At 34.5% G+C, this 15,334-nt stretch overlaps 1 protein-coding gene across 1 annotated transcript in view; it reads right to left on the bottom strand.

Moving 5' to 3' along the window:
- Positions 1 to 6,515: 6,515 nt before the first annotated feature.
- Positions 6,516 to 15,334, bottom strand: part of NSUN2 (NOP2/Sun RNA methyltransferase 2) — a 41,715-nt gene continuing 32,896 nt past the window's right edge. Inside the window, exons 14-19 of the mRNA XM_087930660.1 lie at positions 13,616 to 13,708; positions 12,325 to 12,460; positions 9,652 to 9,726; positions 7,838 to 7,976; positions 7,234 to 7,273; positions 6,516 to 7,004 (exon numbers count right to left, since the gene is read on the bottom strand). Coding sequence (XP_087786786.1) covers positions 6,611 to 7,004; positions 7,234 to 7,273; positions 7,838 to 7,976; positions 9,652 to 9,726; positions 12,325 to 12,460; positions 13,616 to 13,708 — 877 coding nt within the window. The 3' untranslated portion in view covers positions 6,516 to 6,610. The remainder of the gene's footprint in view (positions 7,005 to 7,233; positions 7,274 to 7,837; positions 7,977 to 9,651; positions 9,727 to 12,324; positions 12,461 to 13,615; positions 13,709 to 15,334) is intronic.

The raw sequence follows: 15,334 nt of genomic DNA, 5'->3' as shown, positions 1-15,334 counted from the left end.
CTGGTGATTTTTTTGGTCTGACTGAATAGTAGCCAAAGAAGAGAATGAAATAAAAGCCCATCAAGGATTAATTTATTTTCACTAGCAATAGTAATTCATCAGAGGAACCAATAATAACTTAGTGAGATGGAGAGCTTCCCTGTGCGGCATCTGTGCAAACTAAGTTTAAACAGTCAATTCTTGGAGATACACTTATTTAAATTATGTATATTGAAGGTAAGGGCTGGATTTGATGGTCCAATTCCATGACATTATAAACAAATGTTTAAAAATATGCCATACATTTTATGTTGAAGGCAATCTCTAAAACAAACAGTGGATACTAATAGGATCTCAGCCCCCTGTGCATACTTAAGCCTTTTGTTCTTTTTTTTACTTATATAGAGCCATGTTCAGAGATTGCCCTTGTGCTATTTCATTATACGGTACAAAAATATTAATCCGCTGCCAAGGGAGTGAATTTTTGAGAGGAAGAACTTTCACAACAGCCAAGTGATGATTTATTTAGCAATGTATATTTTGCTTTGCTTCTCCAAGGGCTTCTGCTATTTTTCCTTTGCTCTGCCATGATTAGCAATTTAATTTCAGTTTAGCCCCATGGAACGTTTATGTGATCTTTGCAATAAAACATGTCACTAACATAAATTGCTGAAGCCCTACAAAAAAAGATTAGAATGAGGTGATTATTAGTTGAGGGACTCAAGAAGCTTTTAATGAATTTTTCCTGACCATTCACTCTTACTCATTTACTTACATATTATACAGACTTATATGGATTCTAGGTGGCTAACAATGCGTAAAACAGAAACCCACCGTATGTATCAAAATTATAGAAATAAGACTTCTTGGAATGTCACGTTTACATCCATAACCTCACCAATATTCCCTGGGTATGCTTCTGAAGCATATGAGGTTGACCTTGAGGTCATTTGTTAGCAGGTTCTGGACAACCTGTGATGAAACACCAAAGCAATTATTTTCCTGGTCCAAAGCCTAAAAATAGGGATTGTGGTTGCTGGAACTGGGGGTGAAATGGTTAGATTCTTGCAGGACACCAGACCAGAGCATTTTTCCATGCATAGCCATTAGATAAGAGCGTTAGAGAGAAAGCATGGATGTGGTTACACTTTGCTCAACTACAAAGCCTTAAGTCACGAAGAATAAAATACAAGTTAGCCTCTTTAATTTGAAAGTGAATCTATCATAGCGGGATATATAAAATGTTGTCACTGTGTTGGGGCACATGAATTCATAGGATTAGGTGGATTGGGGCCTGCAGACTCCCATTACAAGTCTCTAGTCCTCTTACTTATTTTGACCTCTCTTTTATCATGTACATTGTTTCCTCTATGTTCCTTAAGAAAACTGCATCAAGACCCCTAGTTTCCAAATATGATCTAGGAATTATCTCCAACTTCTTAGGGATGTGGCAAAGGATATTTTGTCTGTTAATGGTTTGTATCTGACAACAGATAAATTCAAATGGTTACATGAATATTAATCAACAACTCAGTTACATAAATATTGCCCGGATACACTGTACAGAGCGTATTTGAAGATATCCTTTTTGATTACATAATTAACTGGCGGGCAAAAAGGAACAAGAATTCAAACCAGATCCCACTCAAATTCCTGCATCCTGTAGTGTTCATTGTATGCTGTTGAAGTGAAAGAGACAAAGGAAAGAAACATAAAAGCAAACACATTCCTTGTAACCAGCACACTATCAACATTTTTTGTCCTTCAAATTACTCCCTAGGCTAAAACTTTTTATCTGCAGTGATTTTGGAACATCATTCCTCGGCACAGATAGTAGGGAAATAGAAGCACCAGCAGTTTATTAATTGTTCAAGCTAGTTGGGGTCTAATTTGTACAGAGGAGGCAGAATCGGATAAAATTATTGAAGAATTATGTTAGATATTCAGTAAGCATGAATTGGCTTGAAAGTCTCAAAATTAGAGATGGCTATGGGCTAAAAACACCATAATAAACCTTCAATTTTACACCAAATGACCTCTGGTTCCCTAAGATGCCATCACAAGTTCAGGCCAAGTTTTCCTTATGTCCCACAATTGCATTCATTTAATTACCATTTATAAATAGAATTTTTGTCAATGCAAGAGGAAAAATAGTTAAAGACTGTGCTATAATATTTCATGCCAAGATAGATTAGATAGACAGACAGACAATAGACTCTCCCCCAAAGAAGACTAAGAAGGATGATCTGTTGGGATGGTTTCTTTCCATGTTTGTAAAAAAAAATCTTGCATAATATTACATTGGAATACAGGTATTTCATTAATCATACACTGGCCATATCTGGACAATGAAAATTCCAATTACTGCTAGATGTCAGGAAATAGAACCTTCACTGGTGCCATCTTATGAGGCCTAGATTTTTGTACCCCTGATATTAGGATCATATTACATATTATTAAACATAGATATGATCTTGCCAAAAGACATTAACAGGAACCATCTTTGCATAAACAGCCACCAACTAACATATATTTTACTTTGCATTAATTTCATTTGTAGAATGTATTGCAGTTATGCATAACCAACTATCCAATAAAGCCAGAGAGGCTTTATATCAGTACAGTACAGTATATGCTTCAAATGCAACAGTTCCCAGTTTAAGCCTACCCTGGTATTTTCAGGTAAAAATCTTTCACAGGTTTCTCAGAGATTTAGAAAATCTCAGTGGATTCACTAGCTAGATGTCTAAAGTGTGATTTGTCATTTCTATGCTTCCATCACACTTAGTTTACTAATCAACATCTTGTATGTCATGGATTAATGATCTTAAGTTATAAGAAGGCTCATTCTAGTTGAATTTGGTTCGTTTCTGATTCATTTCCAAACAGTATAATAACAATGTAGGAAGATGATGAGCTTCAGGAAAAGATTGTAGTTTGGACAATCATTGTTACAGATACTTTCATGTGGATTTCAATCCTGTATGAAGCAACAAGAGGGCAGAGTACCCTGCAAAATCCCCTCCCTCTGGGATTCTACAAAGAACACAATTCTTTAAACTGAATACCATTTTCTCAGCCAAAATATTTAATGGCAAGATCAAAACGTATTAGGCAAACTTTATGTTCTTGTTAATTACAACTTTCATCCCCAGGTTATGATCTGAGTGTTTCTCTCAATTCAGAGTAGCAGCTATATACTGTACTTCACAATTTTATATATGTGTGTGTGTGTGTGTGTGTGTGTGTATGTATGCATGTGTATGTATATGTGTCTGTGTGTGTGTGTGTGTGTATGTTTTCTTAAGTTTTCGCGGGTACTTACATGTATGGTATTCACCTTTGTTCGGGTATTTTCCCACGTCATTATAGTTGTGCTTTTAAAGTTGTAGCAATGCTGTGTTCATCGAACACAATACAGAAGCCTGATGATGGCAGATGAGATTCTACCGAAACGTTGCTACAACTTTAAAAGCATAACTACAATGACATGGGAAAATACCCAAACAAAGCTGAATGCCATACATGTAAGTGCCCACGAAAACTTATGTATATATGTATGTATATATGTATGTATATGTATGTGTATATATATATATATATATATATATATATATATATATATATATATATATATATATTCTTAAGTTTGTTTTCTGAGGTTCTTAAGTTTATATATATATATATTCTTAAGTGTACACACACACACACACACACACACACACATATATATATATATATATATATATATATATATATATATTTGTGTTGTGCTGCCCTCTGCTGTTCTAATATATAATACTTGAAATCAAGAATGGTTTAAAAAAATAAAAATCCCTAAAGTTGTTTGTATAGATGAAACATCTTTCTGAAAAATCCCACATTTTATTTCCAAGAGAAGACTAGCTAGAAATAGAATTTGTAATCATGCTAAGGCTTTCCAATTATTAGTTTTTAGAGTAGCCCTAGATTACAAAAACTCTTTTAATTTGTAAACTGAATTTACAAGAACACTGGCTTGTCATTTTTAAATTATATCCAGATCTCTGATTCATCTATTCACTGTTGGGCAGATAGACGATATAAATTACGTTTTCATTATTTTACCCTACCTTCTTTTTATGCAAAACATGAAATCGTATGCTACAAGTGGGCTGTAGGCCAAAAAAAATCTGTCATAATAAAAATTCCAGCCTTAGATTTTATTTTATATTTACTTTTGTTTGCTTTGCTATAGCAAATTAGTTTGGTTCCCTTTTTGTAAATAAAAATCAACAGAAAGAAAGCAGTTTTATGAAAAATATTACATATCTTTTTGTTGATGCAAAAGTGTTAAATTACTCTACCAATTTAAACAAGTTAGTATAAATATTGATGGGTTTTATCAGGATACTGGATTTTACCCACTAGAGTAAGGTTGTCAAACTCGTGGCCTGCGGGCTGGATGCGTCATGCACTGGCCATGCCCATACCATTTAGCGAAGGGGAAATCACAATACGTCATGTCATGCCACTGTGACACTGCGAGTTTGACATCCCTGCACTCCAGAATCATAACCACTTCTCTGATGTCTCCATTTTTCTCATGGCTAATTTCTGCCCGAGCCTCCCCGCTCATCCTCATGAAAGAATAAACAATGAATTAATTAAGGCGTTGACAGTCTCTTGATGTTTGGGGCATTCTGGGATGGATAGCCGCAAAAACCTTGGGGCAGTGTTATACATGGTCACAGGCAGTGGTGGGATTCAAATTTGTCAACTACCAGTTCTGTGGGCGTGGCCTGGTGGGCATGGCAAGGGAAGGATACTATAAAATCTCCAGTCAGAGGTGGAATTTGCTGGTTCTCCAAACTATTCAACATTCCCACTACTGGTTCTCCAGAACTGGTCAGAACCTGGTGAATACCAGCCCTGGTCCCAGGTTTGGCTTATGGTCTCTCATTCACAGCCCTGGTCAATAGTCACACTGAAATCACTTTCCACCAAACATTGAGGCACAACCGGTTCTTTGGAATACATGGAGACCCAGTAAATTTAAAATAATAGCAAAACTTTACCAGTTCATTTGCTCTTTCTCTCTCACACACAAAGGCATACACACCACACACACCCATCCACATTCATTCAACTGTGAAGTCCTCATGATGAGCTACAGAATACCTCAAAAATAACATGGCCTGACCCCAAATAATCACCAACATTTCATTTGTATTTTTTTTTTACCAAACCCACTTTTGTGTTTGATTTATCTACATTCCCACAAAAGCTTAGCACCAGTTATAGAAACAATTTGATGCAGTGTAAATAGCACTTATTTATAATAATTTACTTACTGGCAATTTTGTTGTGGTTGAGGATAAATGTGTAAATAGTTCTCCATTCAAATGAAGACACACAAAGAATTGATGACAGTCATCAATTAAAACCTAAATGTCTAGAACATCAATGTTAAGTGACATAATTATTTGGAATGTACTTTAAACAGCTACTTCCATTAGCAATATTCGAGAAGTCCAATCTGGAAGGAATGGATTTAGAAAATGTGTCTGGTAATGTTGTTTCATTTAATGACCAAAATTGTTCAAGAAATGATATAATTCAAGTTCTGGAGGGGTTGAGGGGGAAGGAACCCTTAAATCTCAGAAATCACAAGAACATGAAAAATAAGATAGTACAGCCGTACTAATATAAAAAGGGATAAAAATACTGACTATCAGACTGATCATTATTGTGGCTAAAACAGAAGTATTTTCCTGTATGAGCTAAAACTCATACTGTATTGGATGGGGCAATGCAATACTAAACTCTGGCTCAGGTTTTGGGTGAATACAGCAAGATTGATAGTTTTAAGTATATCCTCTGAACTGAGACGTTTAATTGTGGTGGTACAAAATCCAGGCAATCATAGCATGAAGTGATACAAAACTAGTACAAAAACCTTAACATGAATTTGAGTAAACAGAAACATGTAATTTTAATATAAGCTGTATAACCTATCCTGGCAACCCAAAGTTAGTGGAACAAATCATAAAAAAAATTGGCACAAAATTTGAACGAATATAGTGACATCAATTTTTCAGACGTTTCTCCAAATCCCAATCTAAAACCAATTGTCAGGTGTAAAATCCAGATTTGGGGAAAAGAAAATGGTATAAAACTAACATACATTTTGAATGGAAACTGAATTTTAGGAGTTATAATTACACAGCTTGAATCTAGGCTACTGTATACTTACATTAGTTCATTTTTATTGCATGAATTCAGAGGAACAATAATAATTACTAAGAGTGTATGAAAGATAAAATTCTCTCCCAAAGAAATATATTACAAATTACAGAAGAAAATCATAATCATATTTATAAATTATATTAATGTATCAATAAATCTAAAATGACAAATATCATTTTAGTGATTCAAAATCCACTGATAGAAACAAATTAACTGAAATGATTGCAATATGTTGTTCATTTGGTTAAAACTATTTATACTAAAAAGATTGGGAAAAAACTTATAAAATAATTGTGTACCGTATTTCTCAACTGAAATATTTTCTTTATTAAAATTATTTTTAGATGCTTTGCAGTACATAATTATAAAAAATGCACATTAGTCAATGCAAACTGACGGACTTTTAGTCTTTTTTTTCCATAATGTCAACATTACTTTTGCTTTGCATATTTTTGGTATTTTCATCTTTGTCAGTAGAAGAAAGGTTTTCTACTGTGCCAGCTTCCAATATTTTTTCATGCTGTCCATTCAATTCATCTTCTCTTATTGTTGGTAATTGATTGATGTTTTTCGTTTTACATTCAAATTCAATTTCTTCTAGCACTTGCCCTGAAGTATCTAAAGATGCTGCTTCCAACTGACCTTCTAAATTTTCTTCTTTCCTTTTTGCTTTGAATACCTCAAGTCCCATCATTCTCAGGTAATGCAATCGCTCATTCTTGGGCACGAAGGCACGAAGGGATGTCTTGCCAAGCCAACCACACAGCAAAACAGAGCACTGATGGGTATCTTGTTTGCTACAAATAGACAAATGCATACTCTGTTGACACTTCAGTTTTACTTTCTTCAAATGATTCATTAGTAATTTTAAACAATACTAATGACTTGTTTGTTCTAGGATCCTATAAATTAGGGTTTCTTGAAAGTATTCAATTAATCCTTTTATGATTTCTGTTCAGTTTCTATTCAAAAGGATCTGTACATCCACACACAAATTTGCATAAACGGAACACAGAGGTCACTTACCTTTGGTCTGGTTCATATTTCAAGACAATGCTCCCCATAGCTGAAACAAAGAGAGTGTAATGTTTTAAAGCAACAGATTATTGTAAATACAAATGACATTAACCCATAGCGATCCAACCTATGATCCACAGTTATTCTCCATACAGTTTGCTGAACACTACCATCAAAGCAGATGTTAGGAAATTATGAATATTCCTGAGCTGGTATTAAAAATGTTGGGATAGTGATCTTCATCAGATAGAGGAATCTCTAAATTTCACAAGCTCTCATTTACGCAATGAACTTGATTACCGGGTTATCTTTAGTCCCCAAAGTTAGTTGGGGCCCGACATCAGTCTCTGAGGCATTCTTAGAAAATAAAAATAATGGATGGCTACAATCTACAAGTCATTTAGGCCAAGTGAAAACACGAAAAGTAAAGTTAGCAAAAAGGATACCAGAGAGGTTTAAGAGTTACCGTCTGATGAATGGGCATCAGCATTCACAATTAATATAAAAAGATAACCAGCTACAAATCAACTTCTCTAAAACTAAATAAACAATGTAAACCAAATTTTGAATCTCAAATAACTTCTGGTACTAGTTAGCAAGAATGCTCACTTACCCATTCCATTCAGTTGACTGCGTGATTCATTACTGAACCTACTTAAGAATGGATTTTCTTCAGTTAACAAAATTTTAATATCTTCTATGCCAGCCTTAATAGTTCTGGCACTGATGAAAGGGTGCAATGTATATATGCCCTGGAAATGAAAGACTTAGTTTTTAAAATGCAGCCATTTCTTTCAAAATTCAAAACAGAAATCTATTTTTAAGGAAAGATTTTCAGCAACTGAATGGAATATAATAATAAGAGACTGGGACTTTCAACACTTTCTGGCTGTGTAATACAATAGTACGAAACAAAATATACAGTCAGTTAATAGACTACATCAACAGTACAGTCTTCTAACCATACTGGTAGGATTTGAACTGCCAAATTGTAGGCAGCTGGCTGCAGAAGTAGCTTGCAGTACTGCACTCTAACCACTGCGCCACAGCGGCTCCTAATGCCATAAACACTGAGGATACTTTAAAAAAAATCTAACATAGAAACTTCAAGAGATTGCCATTCTATTCCAACAATCCTACTACCCCAATAAAAATATAGGCATGGTATTCCCAATTAAAATTAATTGAAAATTAAACAGCTTAGCAACTGAATTATATTTATGACTGTTGCAGCATCCCAGGGTCATGTGACCACCTTTTGCAATCTTTCACAAGTAACGTCAATAGGGAAGCCAAATTCAGTTAACAACCATGTTACTAACTTAACAACTGCAGTGATTCACTTAACAACTATGGCAAGAAAGGTCACAAAATGATGCAAATTCATTTAACCCAAAGTCTTGCTGAGCAACAGAAATTTCGGACTCAATTGTGATTGTAAACCAATTACAATTTCTTTGTGATGAAAGAAGCAATATTCTCCAGTGCCACTTAAACTTCAGTCCGTCTAAACAGAGCACTTCCAAACAATATTTCCATATGCATGGATGGACATAAGCACTGTTAACAGAGATATTCAACTCTACTACAAATCTACGCAAATTTTACACCATTGTATAGCACAAAACTGTTAATGCTGAAATAAATTCCCTAAATGAAATAAAAGAACAGGAAATCTTATTATGAAGTTCTCTTCTATTTATTTCAAGGTACTGTTCCAGGGAAGTGAAATATTCTTTTGATGGTTTCTAACGTACTATGGTGTAGTGGTTAAGGAAATGAACTAGCATTGTAGTGATAATAGTTTAGGTCCATCCATATGAGCTCACTGAGGAACTTTCAGCCAGTCATTTTTTCCTCTACCTAACTTACCCCACAGGATTGTTGTTTGACACAAAAGATATAATAATAAATTGAATGAATGAATGAATGAATGAACACTGCCATTTTTAAATCTTTAGATCTTAAGCCTATTCCATTTTTGTTTATAGATAAGTACTTTTGTCTCAACTATTAATTTATTACAATGTAACTTCAAAAAAAAACCTAGCAGTTTGAAGCTGCTAAATAAAACTTCATCAGTAAGCATGATAATAGGTCTCCTATTTGTGACACTGTGAATGATTATTATACCTACCTTGAATACTTTTAAGTTTTACTTTAAATTGTTAAACTCCAAGGCTCTTTCATGTGTGAGAAAAAGAAAGGTATCTGCCAACTATCATGTGTTATGTTGCCCTAGGTTTCTTCGAAAGGGTGAAGTACCAATAAAGTGAGTAATAGTAAAAACAAACATAATGTAATGAAGTGAATATAAAAGCATATGCAGTAATAACACAGGACAAATCTAAATATTGCAAGTTGTTGTTGGTGTTTCCAGGAGTATTATAGAAAAATAAAATGTAATAATAATGCATTCATTCTTACCTCTTGTGCTAATCTGAAGGCACAACCATCTCCATCATTATTGCGGCACCACACTTTAATTCCTGTGTTAATAACCTACATGAGGTTTTAAAAAGTAGGTTATTTCAACATACTTAAGCATTCTAATACCAATTAGTAATTTGAAGCAGTTTGGCAGAACTCAGCACCAACAACGGTGGAACAATATACCAATATATATTGATAGTGAGATATGAGATAGAACAGGCATTTAATAGAGTTCCATTAATCACATAAGGATTATTTTCAATATGTATTCAATATTATATTCAATATATATTGAACATAATAAATATTGAAATAAACAGAGAAAGGTATAATGCCTCAAAATAAAACCTCAAGGTAGACAAAGTTTTGGGATAAAAAGAAGATTGAGTGATCTTCTGTGCATTTATATAAGGAATCACAATTACAGATAAATTACACAGTCTTTTTTGGGGGCGGTAATCTCTATAAATCACACATAGAGATGATTTGTAAACTGTACTCATCAGAGGTGGAGCGAATATGTCACTGTAGTACACAAGAAGGGACCTCGTCTTCAAAAACAGCATCCAAATAGTACTAGTCTTACTGAATAATTTTGAATATTGTGGCCTTTGGGATCAAACGGTCTATCAACAAATATCAAGGAGTGATATACTGCTGCTGGTATTACATCTGCCCTTAAGAAATCATCCCACAATATGCTGCATGGAAAACTTGGGCTTTGTTAGTTGACTGGTATCTATAATCCAACTTGTTATTCTTTGTGGACAGGCAATTAAATCTCCCTTAAACATAAGTTTTTCTTTGTCAATTCATATAAAATGGCAGTTGCAACATCTGCCTGAAAGACTGCCCAAAAATAAAAAAAAGCTAAGATTTGCCAAACAGTTCACAAATTCAAGGATGGTTCCACTAGAATGGTTTGAAAAGAAAAATAATTGAGCAAATGAATTAAAGTACTGTATGCCAGATTCAATGCTGCAGTAGTTGCATGAATTCAAGGTCAAAAATGATTGCAACAGTTACTGTCAAGAATTAAAGACTATGAGATGCAGATTTAAATACTGTAATAATGGGGAATCTCCCCTGAGCCAAATACTCTTATTGATCTAAGATTTTGCAGAAATTTTAATCCTGTAAGAGCTCTATCCCAGACATAGAGATAATTGTCTCCTGTACCTTCAAATATTTTTGATTTATTTTAGGAGGGGCAAGCAGTGCCTTGCAGAGTTATCTTCATGAGAAGAATGGTGGACTGAAGATGGCTCTGGGAAAAGCAGAACCAATGTCTGCAGCTAAGAACAGGGAGCCAACAATCAGATTGACTCCTTCTATCCTCCCTGGAGAAAGAGAGGATGAAAGATCCCCCAAACTATGTGCCATGAATTTGTTTCTCACTAGGAGGCTGAAAAGTAGTGGTCTCTAGAGAGTAAAAGAACTAGGAGCGAAGGAAAATTCCTGTATTTGCCCCAGCTCCAATACAAAACCTTCCAAAAGACATCAAGTTTGCACTTCCCTTCCTAAGCACTTTGGAAAATGTTCTATTATGCTTTAAAGAAGTTCACCACCTTCAAAATGCCAAGACTGAAAGCAATGGGTGAGTATCTTAAATCATTAACATGAGAAAAAGAAGTATCTTTATAACTTTTAAAAATTGAAAATAAACAGCAGAAAGCAAGACAAACTTTTAGCTTTAAAATTTTAAATGAATTAAGAGCTCTGAAAACATTGGAATATTGTATTTGGAATAAAGTCTTTGAAATTAATTTTAAAAAATAAATGCATTTTGGGGAATGTAAGAAAACTGTTTTTGATATTGGAGACATAACAAGACAAGCAACTTATAATGGCATTCAGAAACATTTCTGAGGAACTGCATCAGGACTTTGAATCAATAATATCATCAGTGCCGTGTTTTCCTGGGAACAGTCTATTCCCAGAAGATGGTAAAAAAAAAAAATGCAACAAAGTCTTTCTGACAAGAATTTAAAGAAGAATTTGTCATTAGACATAAAAAACTTGAATCAGTCTTTAAAAAATTAGCAAATAGAAATGATAGTCCCAAAGAACAACTGGAATAATTATACACTAAGCAATCAAAATCCAGACAAATGGCATATTGCTAGGAACAAAAAGATGACTTGTGGTAATCCTGATGAGAACAGTTTCTTTACCAGATGCTAATTATTTCTTCCTTGATAACTTTGCTCATTGGCAAGTCCTGTCTGGAAGTGAATTGCTGGGAGCAAGCAGCATCTTCTTAAAGGGCCAATTACAACTTGAAATGAGTAAAGAGAAGACTGATTTAGCAAGGTGGCAAAAAGCTGTAATGGCAGCCCTGTTGGTTTCTTTCATTCGTACACAGGATAACATTTTCTTCCTTTATATAATGTGATACTATACCTCTTTATGTAGAATCTATCTGGGACTATCAGCAGTAGAGTAGACGAAAAATCAAAATTGTTGGTAACAGTGCAACCAATGGCACTGATTAATCCAAATTTTGAGACAAACCTTTCTACACAACTGCACTAAAATTAATAGCAAAAGTGCACCATTTGAATCAAGTTGTAACAAAAGACATCAATTTTCAAAAGAAGATTCTCAACTTCTCTTAATAGCATTTTGAATAATGATTTTTACTGAAAACATAAATACAAATCAAACCTTTAGCTTTTCACTGTTGTTTAACAGTACATCTCGTATCTCCTTGGAAACCATATACACCTGTCTTTTCTTTCCTTCTTGAGTACGAGTTAACAAATTCATTTTAGGGAATGAAGGATCCAGTGCATAAAAGTTCCTGAAAATAATTTACAAGTATTAAATACAATCATCCTATTGCAATTTTACCCAACACAGACAATTCTGTAGGGTGTTTTATTTCCTCAGAAAATATTTTACTGGAACTTACTCAACTGTACTTGAATGAGTAAATGCAGTATATTTAGAATAAGCTCTAAAATACATTCTATTTTATTGGAACTCATTTTCTTTCTTCTCAAAATCATATTATCTGGATTCAGTGAACATGAAGTATAGCATCCTATTATATGAAAACGGTACCACAAAAACTGGAGGTGAGGTGAGGTTACAATACAGTGTAAAAATATGGGGACCAAATCATAATGAAAGCTACGTAACAGATGTTGCAGTCTTACATACATGGAATGCACTAGAGAAAGGGTACTTTTGCTGGCTAGAGAAATCTAACAACAGATTTGTCCAAGTAGAAGCTCTTATCTGATACATATTCTCCATGCCTTTTCTTAGAACAAATGATGCTTTTTTATTAGCAGAAAGGCATCTCTGGATACAGAGCTATGATTTAAAAAAAAAATCCTTTCAGAAATATTGACTTAAATGTTTTAAATTTTGTATCATCACTTAGGATTTTGAAAGCACAAATTATATATTTTAAAAATATGGGTTTATGGCATTTCATTTGTATATTTGTCCTTTATTATGGTTTTTTTAAAACTTTCAATGTTTTATTGATGTTCTGTTTATTTTTTTAAAAAATCCTCCTAGGAATCCTAGGAGTCAAAAGGCTGGATCTTATATGAAATAATTAAAAACAGTAGGACTATTGAGAGATTTTGATTTAATATATATTAAGACAATCAAGCCAACTTTAGATGTCAACCATATCCCCTCACCATGTATCTTTAGAATTTACTTTCAGTTTCCAACAGACTATCTATCTACTTATTTATTAGATTTCTATCTGGCTTTCATTCAAGGAGTTCAAGAAGTCATATACAGTACTCCTTCCTATTTTTTTCCAACAACCATCTTGTGAGGTAGGTTTGACTGGCCCAACATCACCCAATTAAGACACTTCATATACAAATATTTTATGTTCCATTCCACTTTATTTTCTTCAATATGTTAAAAGCTATTCATAAGCTCTAGAATTTAGTAAGCAAACTATTATACAAAAAAAAATACATCTTACTGAATAGGAGGAAACAGAGGATCATCTTCGGGAAGAAAAACAAATGGATCTTCTTTGTATCCAAAAAGCTTCATTTTTTTAGATGGTGGAGGTCTGCAAGAAAAACAGAAATGTCCATAGCTTACCATTGTTCTGGCATTGTTAAATAACTTTTGTTGGGTATATGGATACACCAACCAGGTTTGGGTTGAATAAATATGTAAACCTAGGATTAAGTGTTTTGTTGCTTTAAGCACAAGAAACTGCAATGTCATTGTGGGTGCGGTTGCAGGCAGTAATATAGGTAGGAAGGGAAACGTAATAGACCCGGCTTCTGGATGCACCTGGTTCTGTTCCTGGTCTGCTGCCTGCTGGAACGTCTATCTGCTTGCTTTTGGAGGCTACTGTGCCAGATACCATTTCAACTGAACACAAAGACTGTTTGCTTGGTGAGCTGTGGATTCAGCGTTGTCTTTGAGAGAAAGGTATCGGGAGGAGAAGATTTACAAGCAGATAAGGACATTGTATTTACTGTTAATGAACTTGATAACTGGATGGATATACTGGATAATGATATATGGACTGAATGACACTTCTTAATCTCTGTGTGAATTAAATAACTATTTTAAAACCACAAACAGTGTTTTTGTCTTCAGTGTGTGTATACTCTTGGGCCCACTCTCTCTCTCATTTGCCTGCCTGGCTGGACTGCTGCTGCATACTCTGCTAGGGGGTTTATCCCCAAACACTAACATTGGTTATGGGCCCAGCAGAGTGAGCACAGTCTAACTAACCAGGATATAGCAGTGAGAGCTGGTGGGAGTTGCACATTACTGAACAAACTGTTTGTTAAATAGTTATTTTTCACAAGAGCAATGGCACAAGTAAATTTGCCAAGTCTGTCCATGATATCCAGACTAGATGGAACAAACTATGTTTCATGGTCACTGAAGTGTAGTTTACTTCTACGAAGAGAAGGTTTGTGGAACATAATAACAAACCCACCAGATGTATCTAATTTAAATCCCAATGATGAAGAGGATTATAAACTGATACAAGATTATGAACGAAAGAATGAACAGGCTTTGTGCATCATAGGTCTCACCCTGTCTGACCAGCAACTCATTCATATCCGTGGAGAGGAAAGTGCTGCAGACTGCTGGGAGAGTCTTAGGAAGATTTATGTTCGAGACAGTGTAGGAGCTCATATCAATCTTACACGGAAGCTGTTTAGAACACATCTTGAGATAAATGGAGACATGTTAACTCATTTAAACTGTATGAAAAGCATTTTTCAAGAACTGCAAGAAAAAGAGCTTATATTTAATGAGTTGCAACAAGTATACATTATATTGTCTTCATTGGATCGAAGCTATGATGATTTTGTGACTGCATTAGAGGTGTTGCCAAAAGACAGTTTATCAGTAACTGAGATAACCGGCAGGCTATTAGAGGAAGCCAGGAGAAGGTTTGAACGTGACCAGCTGAGGGAAGATAAGAATAAGGAAGAGAAATTATCTTCAAAGTCTGAGAGAAACCAGCTGTGTAAAGTAAAGCACCCGGAAGAAGAGAAGTTATCTTCAACGGCATACACAATTAAAAAGTGTTTTAATTGTGGAGGCAGAGGACATTTGGCAAGATTCTGCAGAAAAGTAAAAAGCCAGAATGTAAAGAAGCCAAAGAAATCCTTTGAACTAGCCACGTTTAACAACTGTGATATGAAGAATGATTTATGGGTGG

This window comes from Pseudonaja textilis, chromosome 3, assembly GCF_049901715.1.
Source record: "Pseudonaja textilis isolate UNSWEBS1 chromosome 3, rPseTex1.2, whole genome shotgun sequence".
In the NCBI taxonomy this organism is placed as follows: domain Eukaryota; kingdom Metazoa; phylum Chordata; class Lepidosauria; order Squamata; family Elapidae; genus Pseudonaja; species Pseudonaja textilis.
This window is presented reverse-complemented; position numbering and strand designations above follow the sequence as displayed.